At 38.9% G+C, this 18,675-nt stretch overlaps 1 protein-coding gene across 2 annotated transcripts in view; it reads right to left on the reverse strand.

The window, feature by feature from the left end:
- Nucleotides 1-6,129: 6,129 nt before the first annotated feature.
- The window catches only part of TMEM154 (transmembrane protein 154), a 38,192-nt gene continuing 25,646 nt past the window's right edge, over nucleotides 6,130-18,675 (reverse strand). Inside the window, exons 6-8 of one of the 2 annotated variants that reach the window (XM_016144582.2) lie at nucleotides 18,498-18,555; nucleotides 10,141-10,250; nucleotides 6,130-8,664 (exon numbers count right to left, since the gene is read on the reverse strand). In XM_016144582.2, coding sequence (XP_016000068.1) covers nucleotides 10,154-10,250; nucleotides 18,498-18,555 — 155 coding nt within the window. In that variant the 3' untranslated portion in view covers nucleotides 6,130-8,664; nucleotides 10,141-10,153. The remainder of the gene's footprint in view (nucleotides 8,665-10,140; nucleotides 10,251-18,497; nucleotides 18,556-18,675) is intronic. The other variant, XM_016144583.2, reaches the window with a different exon arrangement.

The raw sequence follows: 18,675 nt of genomic DNA on the forward strand, positions 1-18,675 counted from the left end.
TATACTATGACACTAAAGATGGAAAGATGAGCTCCTTGGAGCTAGTAGCTGCAACAGTTTACAGCCCTATGGAGAAAGCTGATCACAGAATGAAGGAAAGACAAAAAACTGAAGGAGCTTTGTTTTATTTGAGTCCCTGATCTGGTTGTGTCTGATTCCCCAGTTTGGTTCCCTGAGCCCTTAAGTTGCTTCTTCTGGTCTGGGTTAGTTTCAGTTGGACATTTTTCTCACCGGAACCAAATGTCTTATTTAAGTAAACACACCAATATTACATTTAAGAAGAGAAAATGAGGAGAAACATATTTATTTATGATAATTTTTCATTTATTCAAGAGAAAGTGTTGGGCCTTGCCTTGTCCATACCTCATGTGGCCTACTATGGATCTGACCAGAGATGTAGGTGGTTTGATGTCTCCCTTGGGTGACTCAGTTAGCTCCTACCACTCCCGCAGCTCTGAGAGGCATCAGGGTAAGTGCCCTGATGCTGTGGGAGCAGGAGTCCTAGCCTAGGCTCTGTTACTCGTGCTGTCTCTACAGAGCTGGGTTTTCCAACTTAGCAGGGAGGATGGCAACTCTGACAAAGAGAAGGGATTGGTTATCTAGTGTGCTTTCCACCCTTCCACCATTAGGCCAGGCTGACTACTGTTCCCTGTGCATCCAGTGGCCAATAAAAGCAGACTTTGGATAGCTCGGCTAGACTGTGGAAATCACCAGAACCCTCCCCATCTCACTCCCAACCCTTTGTAGTCTGCTTCTATCTAACTCCTGCCTCTAATTTGTGTCCCAGATTTTGACTCCTCTCCTGCCCCTTTGGTCTTCACAACTGATCCTGTTTTTTCTGGTTTAGCCAGAGAATTCCCTAAGTACTTTTCCTCATATTTTGTCCACGCCTCCTGGCCACTGGGTTCTCCTTGCTCATGCTCCAGCCCCACTCAGAACACAAATCTAGACATTAATTCATTTAGCTATTTCCCCAGATCTATCTATTGCTGAAGGGTTGGGTATAAGCAAAGAGGAAATATGGAGATCCAACTGGAATGGCACAGGGGTGGGTTATGAACAGAAAGACACATTCGCGCGAGGTAAAAAGTCATTAATCACTACTTGTATCAAATTGGAGAAATGTCCTCCCCAGAGAAGACACAATCTTTATCTTGGGCTTACATCATCACCTAAAATAGATTAGTTATGCTTTTTATTGATAAAATGTGTATTTCTTTTCTTCATGACCCATTAGAGGACAAAGAGAAGCCCAGAGCTGAGGCAGAAAGAGCTACTGGGAGGATTTTAATGCCCTGCTGGGCTCCTTCCTGGGGATTCCTTTACCCTCCAAACCAAGACCACTTTGTTCCTTCCACCTCCCCTTGCTCGCTAGTTCAATTATGATTGTCCTCTGTGTCCTTCCAGATCGCATTTAAGATAGCTAAAAATAAAATGCACATATAATGGGACTGTTTCAAATGAGGATAAAAAATGATATCAGACTCCATTATATGGAAGGTGAGAAAAACATAATTAAGCCAGGAAACTTGGAAAGAAAATGGTGGTGGGAAACGAATGATTCTCTGCTTGGGTCCTGCTCTCACTGACAATGAAAACTGATTAGGGACTTGAGTAAAGGTAGTACAGTGTCTCTTAGCTCAGCAGTGGTTGGTTTTCCTATGATTATTGAGCATTTACTGTTGCCAAACACTGTTCAGGATACAGAGGTGCTAAGACTTTTTAACCTCTATCTTCAAGGTGCTTACACTCTGGCTGGTCCCATTATAACCTTATGTAATGAGTAGCCATAAATGCCTACGTGTCTGATCTACCACAACCTATTCGTGTCATGGTTCATGCCTCAGGTAGTGGATGAAACCAATTCTACCACCTACCAAAATTACTGGACCAGGGATGCACGTTCAAGCCAAAGACAGCCACACAGACACTGAATTCAAGGGAGGTTAAATATCCCTGAGGACACTTGGTGTGAGGTTGCCTAATGTATTTCTTCCACATTGCATGGGGCTACACCGATTTTGGCAGATCGTATTTTCCAAAGATGCTGCTAACATGCCTCCCTATCTCACTTGCTCTTCTCATAATATGACCTTGACACCCTTCCTCTTGAATGATGGAGTTTATCTCTTCTCCCCTTTGAACTTTGTGACTGTCTTGAACAACAGAGTATGGCGGAAATGGTGAGCTGTGGCTTCTGAGTCTTGCTTACAAAAATGCCATGTACTTCTACTTTGTTCTCTTGAGATACTTGTTCTTAGAACCCAGTTACCATCCCACATGGAAGCCCACAAAGTCCTACTGAGCTCCAAACCAACAGCTAGCACCAAATTGCCAGCTATGTGAATGAGCCATCTGAAAGGGGATCTCTCAGGCCTAACTGAGATGCCCAGCTTGATGGCATGCAGAATAGCTATGGGTTATTTCAACTAAACACCCCACATTGTAGACTCATGAGCCAAATAAATTATTGTCGCTGTATTAAGCTACTAAGTTTTGAGGTGGTTTGTTAGGCAACAATAGATGACCAAAACACCAATCTGATCAGATTTTCTTCCTTGGGAAGTATGAATACATCCAGATCTCAGGCCTCTTGAGCTCAGGCTGCATCCCAAACAGTCCACTTTTCCTTTTCTATATGAATCCTATTTACATGCTAGCCGTGGCTATTCTAGAAGGCAGAATGACTAGGGCAGTAAAAGAGGAAACATTTCAGGCTACTTTAAATTCTTTCAAATTCTAGCCCTACGCACCTGTTCTTGAAAGCATCTGGGCATCCCTTTCCACTGCAAACTTAAAGGGTACAGATATTACCCTGCTGACTTCGGCACCAGTAAATGGGAATTTTTTTTTTTTCATCCAGTGACCAAACCCTTACCAGCGCGTAGGTCCAGAAACTGTTTTTTTCTTATCACACCTATTCCAAGTCCTGGCTTTTTTCCTCAGCATAATATACCATTTCCAGTGGACCTGGGGTCTTGCCCTCACTGCCATCCTGCAGCTTGTCACTTCCTATCTCGGGCTGCGCCCACCTTCGGGTCTCTTTGACAATGACTGACACCTTCTTAAACACTTCCCTATTGCCTGTTACTGGAGAGACATTGCAATATAGTGGTTTAAAATATACGCTTTGGAGTTGAGGAGACATGAGACATGTTTATAAGTTCTCTATACCTATCTTCAAAGTATATTCTGAGGATTAAAATGAAATGATGCATGTTAAGTGCTTAGTACCTCATGGCCAGCATTGCTTTCTCATCAGGTACTCAATATTCTTTCACCACTTTGAGAAACGGAACCTTTATTGTTGGGTGTAATGAGGTAACAACCATAGAAACTGCAATTCCCTGCTGCCTTGCTGAATGGTTGGCCAATGAGATGTAGGACGAATTGTTTCACTGGACGGACGAGAAAGCCCTCTAAAGTGGCTGACTTTGTTGCGAGGCTCACCCCAGCCTTCCATGCTGGTTCCCTCTTTCTCATTCTTGTGACTATCATCTTGGAACTAGAGCAAGCATCTTGGATCATGTGGCAGCCCTGAGGATGGAAGCTCTGTAGTAGTGGAGGTCAGGGAGAGTTAGCAGGAGCCCAGGTCCCAGATGCCCATGAAGTCACCATAGCAGCTTAGCTCTGTACTCCATCATGTGTGAGAAAAAAAACAGTCTTGTTTAAAACAGTTTTATTTTGTGTCTTTAGCATCAGAGGCTGAACCAAATTCCTAACGGATACAGATAGTATATGCCAGTCAAGACCATTGTCCTCTCTTCACATTGCTTCCCTAACTCAATGGGGCTGTCTGCTCCTTGGCTCCAAGCAGTCTCCAGGCTGATCCATCCCACCACATTAGTCACGTACTCTTTCTGGTTAAATTGGGAGGGAAATACACACACTGCAATAGACTCATTAACCGGGTTCTACCTTAGGTGAGACCATGAGGAGAAATCTTTACTTTAGTTGGGACCAATGGAGTGGGACCAGGTTTCACTTTAGTCAAGACCAATGTGCTGACTAGTTCTTGTGACCTGGAAGAACTCATCCTTTTTTAAGGAAGTCTTCATATTATCTACATGTTAACCTGCCAGTCAGCCTTACTCTGATATAACGTCATGGTGTGAAAAATGAGATTAGAATTAAGGGCATGAAGAAAAGTGAGTAATCGGGAAAAAAGAGAAGATTTTATTTAATCCTTAAGATTTTTCTATTTTTCTAAAAATATTTTTAAAAATTACTTTCCCATAGACAATGAAAATTTCATTCCTCAATTTAAAACTATTTTGTAAAAAAAGAAAAAAGTCAAGAATGTGTAATAATATCTTTTAGAGATGCAGAAAATCCAATTACTTTTTAGTCTGGACAATTTTGTATAAAGCAGATCCAATTCTATAAGAACTTTTTGAATTGATATTGCTTTGTTTATTTAAAGAGATATATGGATCAAAAGAGTGCAATTATGAAGGTAACGATCCTTCTTTTTCACAGTCATAGAGTTAAAAGGATTTCCCTTCACTCCTTTACTCTTAGTCATCAGCATTTTAGTAAACAAATATCTTACTTTTAAATAAACATTTCATTCTAAATATTAATATACATGAATTACATAGAAACAAATATAGAAGATATTTTTTCTTCCCAACTTATAGTGCTTTATTTTTAAATTTTTAAATTAAATTTAGAAATACTCTTTCAGTCACTTGCTGAATGAGTAATTTAGCTTACAAACATGTATGTACTTATTTTTATAAAAAAGCATGCAGCTGAGAATAGAATAATTTACACACACATATATATATATGTATACCTAACATTTATAAAGCCTTAAGTCATCAAGGAAAAATATTACATGGACACACACACACACACACACACACACACACACACATTCTCAGCATGCAGTCAGGAGAAAAAAACCTAAAGCCTTCAGTCTTAAAACTTTGATAGTTTTGCAAACATTTCTAATCAGTAGCAATGGGACCATTTCTTATATGAAGCTTACAAAGTAGAATTTGTACGTTGCTGGGACAGAAGCAAAGTGATAAATATGACATCTGATAATCTTACTGATCTCCTGAGGAAACACTTTGCTTGTAAAATGAGAGTCTAATGCAGTTATTTTTTTTTAATATTATTCTTACTTAACTTTAAAAGCAAGATATTAAATCATTACTGATTTACCAGATTATTTTTAACTTATTGAATAACTATAATCCCTGCTCTTTCTGAAAGCTGGTATTTATTAAACATGTAGAATTTTCACATATTCCTGATGTCATTTATAATTTCGGGGGTTTCACCTAAGTCGGAGCAATACAGTTCACTCTTATTGACCTTTACAGGTTGCTTACTGTTTGTAGTTACATGCATCACTCATTAGTCCTTTCCATGCTGACCAAAAAAGAGAAAAGTGTGAAGAATATGCTTTTTCATGCTGACCAAAGAAGTGACAAATGTGAAGGAAAATATATATATATATATTATTTTATATAATTACATAAATTGCTATCTCATGAACATGACATATTATTTTAAAAAGATAACAGGGAAAAAAAAATCCACCAGGTATCTGCAAATAATCATCCCCAAGAGGACTAAAAGGAAAATAAAGTTTTGGTGCAAGGTCAAAGAGCTGCTCAAAAAAAAAAAAAAAAAAAAAAAAAAAAAAAAAAAAAAAAAAAACAGGCAATGGTTGTTTGGGTTATGCAATTATTAATAACCAATTTGACTAATTTCACTCCACGCTAATATAAGTGCCTCTTCTGGTTATTGTAAGATGGAAGAAATGTGATCAATGAGTAAAGCTACTCTCGGCGCCTGTTGTAGATATTAAATGGGGACCCAGCATTCATCCTCAATGTCTTCTGAATGTGAAAAAGTATCATGGGTAAATGTATTCAGTAGAAAGTTTCAAATTTTTCCCCACAATGAGAATTTCACCAGTGTCTTCCCAGTGTGAAACCATGTCTTATCACGCCACTATATTCAGAATTTGTACTAATTAAGATAGAAGTTGAAACTAACATCTGCATTTTTTTGTTTACTCAACATAAGGGCCTTCTTCCAGAGCTAGTGAGACAAACTGATAATTTAAACAACCAAAATAAAAGAATAGACAAAGGCTTTTTTTTTTTTTTAAAATCACCCATTTACATTGCTAGAGCTGAGAGGGTGATCAGCAGAAGCATCTGTTACCCTATGGGTATCAAAGTTGATCCACGTTGTGTGCTTGTTTGAATGACAATGACCTTCCCAGAGAGAGGAGTCACTTCATTAAGTTAAGATAGATATTTTTACATATTTATTAAAACAAGTTTCCTGAGAAGTTGAACTAGGCAATGTTATTAACCTAATATGCTTAAAATGTACAAAAACAAAATAAAACATTTTTAAAATATTCTAAAGTCAGATTTTGCTTCGATTGGCTATCCAACTAGGGCAAATTAATGAGATTTTTCCTAACGATAATCTGAAACAAAATTAAGTTTGGGTTTTAAAAAATTCTTGAAGATATCATGAATCTATGATGCCTATGGATAGTAATAATAATAAAAAAAAATACAGGGTGCTAGAATTGACCCTTGACTGTTTGACCCACATTAATTTCATACATCTTGCCAGAATTAACTATTTTTAACAAGTACCTCCTACACTGTGCAATTGTAGAGGTTAGTAATTTTTCATGTATAATCTCAATGACATGTTGCTGAAGTTTGCTTCTTCTGGAATTTGAAGTTATTTTGAATACTGAATGAGAATATTTTTATTATATGAAATACTACTTCATCAAAGTGAGATTCCAAGACCCCTTATACTTCTCAGAATGTGTAAAGTCCATATTATTTGATAGGGTTGAGTGAAGTTCACATGCCTAAGTGTTCAGCAAAAATCTTAGCTACCTAGAGAGAGAAAGAAGCTAACTGAGACTCTTTTAAGAGTCAAACATTGATGACATACAAACTTAAAGTAACCGAATAGGCAGAAATGATAATTCGGAAAGTGGCAATTTTGGCACAAGTATCTGAGAATCACTGTGGCACTCAAGTTGAACATGAATATGCAAAACAGCAGTGGAAACAAAAATGCCATTTTAGGATGTCCTAACGGGAATATGCCAGATAAATCTGTTGAAGTTCGATATCTTTTGCTAAAGCTCCATGAGGTACCAGGATAGCATAATAGCAGTGGTGAAACACAACCAGGCAGTTCTGTCTTCTTGTAGAAAGACCGCCCTGAATCCGAACTCCACCTTTAAAATTATGGGCAGAGTTAGAAGGCAAGTACCAGTTAAAGCTGTCTCTGAGTCTCTGAAAGAAAGAAAGAGGCAGTTTTCGTTATGCATTAGGACTGCCTTTCAAACACAACCCAAAATTCAGCAGCAAGTGGTGAACCTCGTCTCCCCTCATACGTGAGACGTAAGATAAAGTTTTTATTCTTTGTTTCTTTACTGGAATAAAATATTAGGTGTTGTAGAAGACCTGAGGACACCCCATTTCCTAGATTGCTTTAAAGGTCAGAATTAGAAAAGTAAGGAGTAAATGGAGGTTGATTTTACGTGAGTGGGAGTGATAAACAGGCCCTTTTGCGTTTTGTGCCATTGGTTCCAATGTGAAGATGTCAACAAATATCGTGCAGAAACCAAGTATATTGCCATCTCTGATGGGCTGAAAGTGACCTCTCTGAGAGCTGTTTGAGGAGGGCATGAGGCTTGACTTGCTCGGCAGGAAAGAATACTGAGTGCAGTAAGTGACATCTGTCTCAGACACCAATATTTCCCATTCCTATTTGTTTCAAATGACCTTAAAGATCTCAGAGAAATAGAAGGGTGACAGTTGACCCCCAATTGCACTCACTACCTCCCTACCTACCACATGCAGGGGAGATGTGGCGAGAACAAGAATGAGCTTCAGGGAAATGCAAACTAGTAGGTAGTTTTAGCTGAGAAGGAAAACATTTGCTCTGTCATTGAAGATTCCTGTTCCTCTGAGAAGTTTCAAGGGTGACTGGATCTAGCCAACTCCAGGTCCACAAACAGCATCTCCGCAGGACTGTTGGGCTCTCACTGCTGCATCTTGGCAGGCAGAAACGAGCTTATCAGCCTCCTGGAATGGTGTACACTGTAAAACACTTGGTTCGTTTGCTGTCTTTTCCATGACACACTGGCCTTGAGAAAAGTTCCTGCTGCATGCAGTTGACCTATGAAAGGCCTTGACTAATCAGAGGAAATTACCCAAAGCTAATTAGGTAACAAGGTGACCCAGAAGGAAACCATAGATAAAACAGCCTCCTGATTTAAACCCTGAGAAATGAAACAGAAAGGTAACAAGGACGAAGAAAGCATGGCCGAAGTGAGTGCAGTCAGCTAGAGGCTGGCTGAGAGGGATCACCCATTGATTCGAGGAGAGTGTATCTTATGGCTCCTCCACGCTCAGAGATGGATGTCAGCCAGGCCTTTTCCTCATACTTCTCAAACGCACATTTTTCCAAGTACAGGTGATGCCATCATTAGGAAGAGTGGGTGTTGTAAGAAACAGCAAAAGGTTCTTGTGTCTATGTTGATTTGAAATTACTTAAATTTGTGTCCTCTTCATCCTCTGTCGGCCCAGCAGGCTTCCTCCAGGGCTGATGCTCTCCGGAAACATTAGCACTATTCAGATTTAGGATTCATTGTCGCTGTAAAAAACAGAACATTAGTGTATTTCCAAGAAGCTACTGAGAGCTGGTCACTCCACTTTGAAGATGGCTCAAGAGAGAGCACAAACAATCAAGAAGCCAAGAATGTCCAGTTTACCATTTCTGAAACAAAGGTCGGTTTGGATTTTATATTTGATCCCTGAGGAGAAAATCCTTAAGAGACAAGAAATAACCCTAACTCTTGCTCTAACGTCTTTCCCCAGCTCCAATGGAGAGAGAGCCAGATGGAGTCAGGGGTCCCCCCTTTAAATTTAATCTCATTCTCTATGAATCAATGCCAAATTGCTTTTTTTTTTTTCTTTTTTCTTTTTAAAGAAACCATGTGTTGCCTTCCCTCAAAAGTTTGTGGTCCTGGCATGTTTTCAAAGTCCCATTTTGTTCACATCCACAGGATCTGGAGGTGCCTTCTCAGCGTCATTTAGAATCCAAGGCATCTTGGAGTGTGAGCAGACATGAATTATGGACGTGGTATTTGGACATGACCGTGCTGTCTGGCTAATTTGCGCTTTTGTTTCTCTTTTTTTTTAGGCGAGGCAATCCTTGGTTGACCTCACAGATTACAAGGACCTTGTCAGTATACAATCCCTTATATTTTTTTATTCTTTAATTTAAAAAATTTTTATTTTTTATTCTTTTAATTGTTTTTTACGCCTACAGCACCTAGGCGGTCTCCCATCCAAGTACTAACCAGGCCCAGCTCTACTTGAAGTGTGCTTTTTGTTCTAACTTGGCGATCTTTGCCACGCATCTGGCTCTGAGCTTTTCACCAGGAAGGCCACCCAAGTCTCCTGGAAAGCAGGAAGAAGGCCTGGAAACAAGGCCACTCCATCTCTCCTCCACATCTCTATTTAGTTTGGTGCCTCTTCACCCAAATCTTAGCACATCTCTGTCTGAGGTGACCTTTTTTCTAAGGAAGTGCCTGAAAGATAATAACCTACGTGACACAGTGTCTCCTTAGCTCATAGGTGTGTACCGTCTGCAACAGATTCCATTCCTCTGACTCCTACTTCAGTGCTCTCTTGCTCAGTGAAATACCATGTGTTTCCAAAATGACTCTGAAACAACTCGATAGATAGAGATAGAAGGTCCATGAAAAAGGACGGGAAACACCGGGTGCATGTTTGTGCGTTCGTGTTTATGTCGTGAAGATGGGGAAGAAGCCGTGATAAGAAGGGATGATCGATGGGAAAGGAGAAGGAAGGCAGACAGTATGAAAAAGGACAACTTCTACAGAAAAACTTATTAAAAATGGAAGCCTGATTGACAATTAAGGAATCTGAAGAGTAGATGTAACAACCCAGTTCCATTATGTCACCTTGAACAACTCTTAAACTGGGCAAGGAGGTTTCATATTTTGGAAATTGGGTGGTAGCAAGATTAAGAGTTCTAAGATCCAGAGTTCATGTCGACAGAGCCTAAGTCTCTGAATTGCACGATTTCCCTTCGTGGTCTTACCTTGAATTTTCTGCTACTCTGAGCGAAGTATAATCGAAAACTCAATGGCAATAGGCACAATCCCTCTTTTGTCCACAGCACCGATCTGTGTCCAGCAGTTATTTAAAAAGCTATTTTTTTCAATTATTATAAAACCAATCCATATTCATTGTTGAAAAAAATAGAAAATACGAATAAACAAAATAAAAATACTAACAATCTCACAATAGTTAACATTTTGCTATTTATACAAAAACGAGATCACGCTATGCATATTGTGCAGTAATCTGCGTTTCTTACTCTCACTCACAAATAGACATCCTACCTTGCTAATAATATTTTTTTAGTGGCTACAGAGCATCCCATTATCTCACTAGACCCAAAAAAATTTTCCTTAGCCATATTCTTATGGTTAAATATTTGGGCTACTTCCAAGTTTTAGCTTCTTTTCATTATAAAATTGCTGCATATTTTCAGTTATTAACATTTGCATAAATATCTAAAGAGGAAATGCGAAATTAAAATGTATGCATTTTAAATCCTGACTAGCCCTCTGTCAAATTACCGTATTCCCTAGAAATTTAGTACAATTCACCATCTCTCAGCATTTTCTTTTATGAAACTATTCTTTTCCTCGTGTTGTCTCCAATACTGGATATTATCATTTTCACTTTTTTGTAAATCCAATAGGTAAAAATAGTATCCTGTTTATCTTTACTTTTTCTTCATTTTTTTTATTACTAGGAAAAATATTTTTTCAAAGTTTTACTGATAATTTTAACTTCTTTTGCTAAATTGCTTCTTGATATGCTTTGCTCATATTTAAAATGGGATAATTATCTTTTTTATTGGTTTATGTATTAATAATAATTTTTTGTTCATCATGTATATTGCAAACACGTTTCCCCAGTATGTCATTTTCCTTCTAATTTTATTTATTGTGATTTTTGAGGTACAGAAAATTTGAGTTTTTAATGTAGCTAAGTCTACTGTTTTCTGATGTAGTTTTTGATTATGTGTTATTCTTTCAAACTAGTCCCCATCTTAAAGCTATAATATGTACCTATACTTTTTCTGGATTTTTAATTTATTTTTAGTGTTTAAATTTATTTGGAGTCTATTTTAATCTAAAACATAAAGTAGACCTCTAAATCCCCCCAACCCCAACCTCTAAATCCCCCCCCAACCCCAGACCTCTAAATCCCACCCCCCAACCCCAGATGTTAGTCAGTTGTCCCAAGAATAGTTATTGACTAATTCACTAGCTGTGAAATGCTACTTTTATAACTTATTCAAGGTTGTTCTTGAATATTCGATTTTATTCCATTAGTAATTCTTATCTGGTTGTGGGTGTACAGAGTTGAATTGTTGGAGCATGTCCCCTGCAAATTCCAGCCCTGTTCACTCTCTCACAATTGCTCTTTTAGAATTGTCCTGGCTATTTATGCACAGTGATTCTTCCAGATGAAACGTTCATTGGGATATCAAGGACTGGGTTAAATCTAAAATGATAATTTTTACATTGCTGAGTCTTTCATTCAGGAACACAGTATGTCTCTCTGCATTTGTTTAAATCTTTTTATGTCCCTCTATTAAAAGTTCTTTTTGAACAGTTTCTTTTTATACTATTCCATGCGTGTTTTGGTTAAGTTTACGCCTGGATACTTCACATCTTATGTTGCTTTTGTGGCAGTACTAACGCTAGTATGCGCTAACAGTAGCTTTTTTAGCATAGTAGATAGGAGCGCAGGGTCGGAGGGCCAGAGCTTGAATCGGAGCTCAGCCACTTCCTTGCCGTGTGAACCTGGGCAAATGAATCTGTCTGTTTTCTGTTCTCATCTCTCCTGCAAAACATACATAATAATACCATGTACCTTACCAGGTTGTAAAGAATAAATGAGAAAATGCAGGTAAAGCACTATGCTACAGGCCTGACACAAAGACATATGAACACATGTTATTCTTATTTCGAAGATCCCACGCTAGCAAATGTTTGTCAGATAGGAGCTGGAACATTGCTTCGAATAGCCAAAGGCTTTAAGAAACCATCTTTCAGTTTCTGAGGAGAATATACTTAAGTGTGATTTGTTTAGAACTCTCCACGAGCATTTTGGTGGATCGTCCACCAACCAGAACTCATTTATTTAAAGCACCAAAGAGCACAGGAGCCCACATACGGAGCTTACTGCCGCAGCTCCGTGAACCATGAGCGATGTGACAGGCCTGGCCACAGTGTAGGTACAGTTGCTTCAGTGGTGGGACATCAGGTCATTCCTAGTGTTGTAACTCTCACATGCAAATTTTCACCAGTGGTTTGTTGGCCATCAAGCCTGGTAAGTCAGCAGCCTGAGACTTGGCCTCCCACCTGAGCCCAGAGGCGTTCTCTCTGTCACGCTCAGGGCTTTATTTAGTTACATGTGTTTCCTGCTGTCTTAGTGGCTATTTATCATCTCTATGAAATAATCAAATAAGCCCAGACGTTTTTTAACTCTGGCAAATTCTAGAGTCTCCTGTTAAAAATATCTTGGCAAACTGCCACAGAACTGCAACAAATAAAATAAGTGATGTTGCTTCAAACCTCTATTGCTTGCCTCTCTGTGTTAATTCGTACGGTCCTAGTGACTTATCCACAACAGACATTAGTGAGTCAGTTTCTCGGAGTCTTATATAGATATTTTAAGAGCGTGGGACAGCTTTCCCCAAAGCCTGTGTAGTAACAAGCCTACAACTAAAAAAAAAAAAAAAACAAATTGAATTGATTAAAAAGCAGCATCTTATTATTATTAAGAAAGCATTTAATTGGAATGCTACCAGTTAAATGAGGACAGATGCAACTCTAACCCTTTGTTTCATAACTGCCCCTTTGTTGCGGTCAGGGTCAGATAAGCCATCTTTGTTCTCCTGACCAGTTTATCTTGTAACAATCCCTCTTTATGACCACAGCTAATGTTCCCTCTCTCAAAAGATGGCAATAAAGCTACGTTAAACCTTTCTCATGTCATGATGTTCTCCAACTTGGATTTTGGGGAAGTGCAGAGTTCAGTTTCGCACAAAGCCACATAGCCATTAGATCATGCTCCCTTTCTCTGCATCAATATAATGTCCCTTCTCCTTCCCGAAAGAGGCCTGGCCCGGGTGAAATTATAGAGGTCACACATCTGGCTAACATCAGAGTCAGGCCTAGACTTAGTCCAAGACACGTAGATCATGCTCACAGTGTAGACATAATCTGGGCCACTATTCAAACAATGCTGTGGTGTATTACATTAAGTACCTCTTCCCTAACCCGCCCACCACACACCTGCATTTTAATGTTACTTGAGGTTATTATCCTGCAAGATTATAAACTGTTCCTTTGTGTCCCTATAATACAGCCTGGTCACATAAGGAACAGTCCCAGATTTGAGCAAAACCAGTTGTCACTTAATATACTGAATGTTCAATACTTCTTGACTTATAAATAAATTTTGAGGGACTAGAGAGGAAGAGAAAAAAAAACCTTCACATATAAAAAAATAATAATAGGAAGTGTTCGCAGACATTTGCTTGAGTGAAGAGGCCAAAACAGTTCACACAAAACTCCTGTTCTCTTGCAAGCAATGGTTCAGTCATGTCAGTGCCTACACTAGATGATGAACACCTCACTCTCCAAATACACTTATTAGCCTCATGGTGGCTGGTTTTCTTGCTGCTAAGTGTGCTTTTTTAAATTTCTAATTTGTTTTTAATTTATAGAATATTTCTTTTATTTTAACTAATTAATAGAAGAAAAAAATGCAGTTTTAAACTCTTCTCTAAATTGACCTTTATCATAAACTTGCTGTGTGAACTTGGACAAATCACTTAACGTCTCTGAGTTCCAGGTTTACTTAGATGGGTTATTTTGTTTTCAACTGGTTGTCTTGGCATGATGTAGACACTGTCAGGAACAAATTAGGTGCTCAATAAATATATTTTGAGAGACTACATCAACAATTATACTTTCTCAAAAAAAAAAAAAAGATAAAGAGAAGGAAAGAAAAAGAAAGACATTTACAAGATGCTCTATTAAACTAACCTGCATTTTTCTGAAAAATATTGAAGCGATTCATTTTTATAATGTCATTAACTCAGACATGAATCAATAGAATAAACAATAGAATTATTGCCAAACTAGAACAGGCACACTGTTATCTTCTCCGACTTAGTTTCCTAGGTGACAGCACCTAAGCATTGGGCATATAGAAAATATAAATGTCTTATTATTGTTATTACTATACTTTCAAAATTATAATTCCACTTGGAGGAGCCTAATCTAATTTTGTTCCTAATCTTTCCCAATGCCATTACTCAATATAAAATCATCTTTGTGGCCAACGGGCATAAAGAGGAAGGAGATGGGCGCTTGGCTACTATTTGCAATTCTTTTTTCTGTGGTTGTTCACGTCAACTAGCAGAGACAGAAACGCCAAGCTTTCAGGAATTGGATGTCCGACTACAAAAGGCTTCCGGAAGAAGGAAGAGACTGGCTAGCTTGTAAGCACTGTGATCACACGGACTCTATCTTTCTTGTCTTTCCCACAATCCCGTGGCATTTGGGGAGGTGTTGTGAGGGAAGGGGTAGACAAGAAGGAAGTGCATTCTTTACAGAGAATTTAAGCAATAATAAAACCCACTCGGTGGGTCCATTTTTATTCTCACCACAACTGGCAATGCTCACCGATGTCAGTGATGACGTTCTCATCAACTCTGGGGAAGACCTCTCCAGCTCCCCTGCACCGCCCCTTAGACACTATTCCACTGCCACTGTCCTCAGTACCTCACACAATGCCGGACACATAACAGACATGAATTACAGGGAAAGTGCTAACATGAGAAATAATATAGAACTTCCCCTCCCCCCCACAATTCTTTTGTCTTTTCCTATTGATTTAAAACAAAAACAAACAAACAAACAAAAAAACCGAAAACCGTAACATAAACTTCCCTTGGTACCCGTATATCTCTGGCCCTTATTTAAATCCTATGCAAAAGCTAAATTCCATAGCTCAAGGAAAATGTCCCTTCCGTGAAGACAGGGCAAAGTAATGAACGATGGCTAACCAAAGGGATATGTGGGAAAAGTTCTGAAAGCCCTGGGATTATGGACGCTAACGAGAGAAAGTTGAAGATCGAATCCTCTGCACACCATGTGGCACGCGAAGTGTCGGCTGGTGGCCAGATACTCTCCTTTTTCCCAGAAGCACAGCAGACCTTACGTATGACAGAGCTTCTATGTCAGGGTGACTTTCTGGCAACAAGAAGGGCTGAACCTTGTAAATAGATTCTAGAAGTCTTAATTTACCAGGAGGATAGGGATATGTGTTTGCCAACGAGTTCAATCTCAGTGACTATTATATACCTTCTGAAGCATTAGCATCACCTGTGCAGTGCTTAAATAGTAGAGGAAGAATGATTCACACTGGTAAAAGCCAACGGGGAACTTTTGGGGTAATGATGTGTCAAAGTAGGTTAACAAATGTACCATTCTAGTGGGGGAGGCTGTGCATGTATGGGGGCAGGGAGCATATGGGAAATCTCTGTACTTTCCGCTCAATTATGTTATGAATCTAAAATTGCTCTAAAATGCCGTCTTAAAAAAAAAAAAAGCCAATTGGAGAAGGAGGGAGAACAGTTGCCAGAGCATAACGAAATTAGTATTATTTGCATGGTGCCTTAACACTTACGAAGTGTCCTCTCTCTCTCTCTCTCTCTCTCTCTCTCATGATCCTGCGAAACTGGAGGAACAAGTGGCATTATTTCCATTTTTCAAGATGAGGAAACTGAAGCTCAGGGAGTTAAAGTGACTTGTCTTAGTATCAGGAACAAACGACCAAGTCAGGTCTTAAAACTAATCCCCCAAGTCCAATGATCAATGTGCTCTCTACCTGTATCTCTAATGATTCATAAGCTTTTAGAGAAAAAAGCAAATCTTAGTGCCGTCTCGGATTAAATATTCAAAGTTCCAAAAGGCCTGGGTAATGAACCCTGACGAAAGAAGTCTGATGTCTGTACACCATGTGGCACATTCGGTATGGGGTGGTGACCGGATCCAGTAAAGCAAAAGCTTTACCAATTATCCATGCAATTAGGTCATAGGAAAAAGAAATGTGAATGAAATCATGACATCATGAAATCAGAAAAGAAAGATAATGCAAACTATAAAATAATTCAAACTATACATAAATCCTTTCAAAACCTCCAGACCGCTAAGAGGACTATTCTGAAACCACCAACACTAAAGGCCTATGATGGTAATGGAGGGGTGTCCAAAGGATTAGTGAGGTCCAAAAAGAAGTCACCAGGGAAACCAGGGGCGAAAATAATGACAGTTATAATGAAGTTAATGACAACAATAGACATGTGCCTGGGCCTTAGGGCACAGCAGCATTAACCCAAAAGGGAGCGAGTCTATGGGTATCTGTTTTAATTTACTAATAATAACCAGTATTTATTGGGAGTTTATCTTTGCCAGGCTTTGTTCTAAGTGCTTTGTACTTTTCTGAGTTTTTACTGAATCAAAATAGAATTGGCTTTGCAATACCACAATACCCACGGAAGTAACCAGAAAGTGTCCTGTGGTACCAGTCCTGTGACTTGCCACTCTTGGTTGGTGCTGGCTTCACAGAGAAAGAATGAGGTAAAGGCCTGACAGTTGTCCTGTGAATTACAGCCAGGCAGTTCTAAACCAATAGAGGAATGTAGGCATTCCCTTTAAAAATAACAATTTAGCATAAAGCAGTTCTCCAAATAGGTTAAGACTTTTTGCCTCACAGGCAGAAATGAGCTTGAGCTTATTTTTAAGACCACCTCTCAACATTTCAAAACTATGATAGCTAAGAAGCTTTAGGCATTTTACAATACTCTAACATTAAGCATTTTTGTTGTCACTGATTTCAAAGAACAAGGGGCAGGTGTATGAAAACCACTGACATTTCACATCATGTGACGGTGCCCACTGGAGATACAGTAATAAGATATTTATAGGGTTTTAGTGGAGACCTGAGCCCTATACTAGCCATACATAGTGGCTCATCATTAGGTAAGGTGGAAATGCCAGGAAAAATTTCCTTTGCGATATTGTCCTCTGTGATATTCCTCCTAACATTTGTTTTCTTTCGTCGGCTTGTTAATATTTGGTATCTCATTTATGTAAGATAGAATCTTTTCTGAACCAGTTATAAATTTTAACACGCAAATGCCTGGAGAGGTAACAAAGATTTCTCTAAAATCTGCAATAAAATGTCGACTCCTGCTTCAGAGCTGAGCTGTGGTGCCACAATGCAGGGACAGCTGTCAGATGGCGACTTCTTAGGTAAGGTTTAGAGGAAGGTTTAGATGCAGAATAAGGATCCAGAAGATGAATGTCTGACTGCCCCAATCACTGTCTAGTAATCAGTCTTTCTCTGCATTGCTGTGCCTCAGGGATGCCCAATGACAGCAACTACACTCTGGGAGCATTTAAGATGATTGGCACAGGGCCTCTGGTTAACATGAAGGGAGAGAAAGTGGGTGGTATTTATCCTGCTTTGAAAGTGTGTTTTATTTAATCTGACAGGAATGTAGTATTTCAGTCACGGGCTCAGTCATGTTCTCTGCTCGCTGGTCATCTCAAGTCACTCCTGTCAACAGTTCCATGAGCCCCAAATGACAGCAGTGCTCTACGGAGAAAGTCCCCGACTTGTTGAATGGTTGATCCTATTTCCCATGAGCAGGTCCCATGTCCTGACCTGATCAAAAACACCCCAAACATGCTAATTTCTCTCCTCACAGAAGATAATGTAATTTAAATAAGAACATGGAATGCGAAAAGATGCCCAAGCTCCACGCACCAAAATTTTCTATCAAGCAGAGCCACCTAGTGGTAGAATTAAATTTTTTTTGTTTTGTAATTCTCATTTAATTTTTCTCAGCAATCCCATCCAGAGAGGAGGGGCTTCTTTCTTTTTTTAAAATACTTTCATTTTACTCATTCTTGTTTACAGCTACGCACTTTGAGACTGTCGCCCCCATCCATTTTCCTTACCAAATATCTACTCATGTAAGATAAACAAACCTACTGTTTGTTATAATCAGAAAGTTTTATGACTAAAACAGAAGCTAACTTAACAGTATCTCTTTAGAAGGACAAGAAAATGTCAATACTGATTTATTTCTAAAGATAAACAGTCACTATGATATTTACTTTGTGCCTACTTTCTGTAATTCACACTTCCTTTACTCCACACTACACATACATACACGCATAGAAATTGTCACATAAAATTTACAAGCACAGAGAAGGTGAGCAAAAGTGCTCTACTGTGGTCTCCAATCTCTTCCCCCATATACATATAATCTATGGTAGAAAATAGAAGTACCTTGGGCTGTGGATTGATTCTTTTTCTTCTTTTAAAGTCGGTAAACATTCACCGTCGGCTAGGACAGAATAAAAGCAAACTTATCATTAGTCACTGAAATTCTGTTTTCTATCCACAAAATTCATACAGTTGAGCATCACATTTCTCTGATCTGTATGGTTACTTGTGCAGAAATGGC

The sequence above is a fragment of the Rousettus aegyptiacus genome, unplaced genomic scaffold (genome assembly GCF_014176215.1).
Source record: "Rousettus aegyptiacus isolate mRouAeg1 unplaced genomic scaffold, mRouAeg1.p scaffold_m13_p_16, whole genome shotgun sequence".
Taxonomy (NCBI): Eukaryota; Metazoa; Chordata; class Mammalia; order Chiroptera; family Pteropodidae; genus Rousettus; species Rousettus aegyptiacus.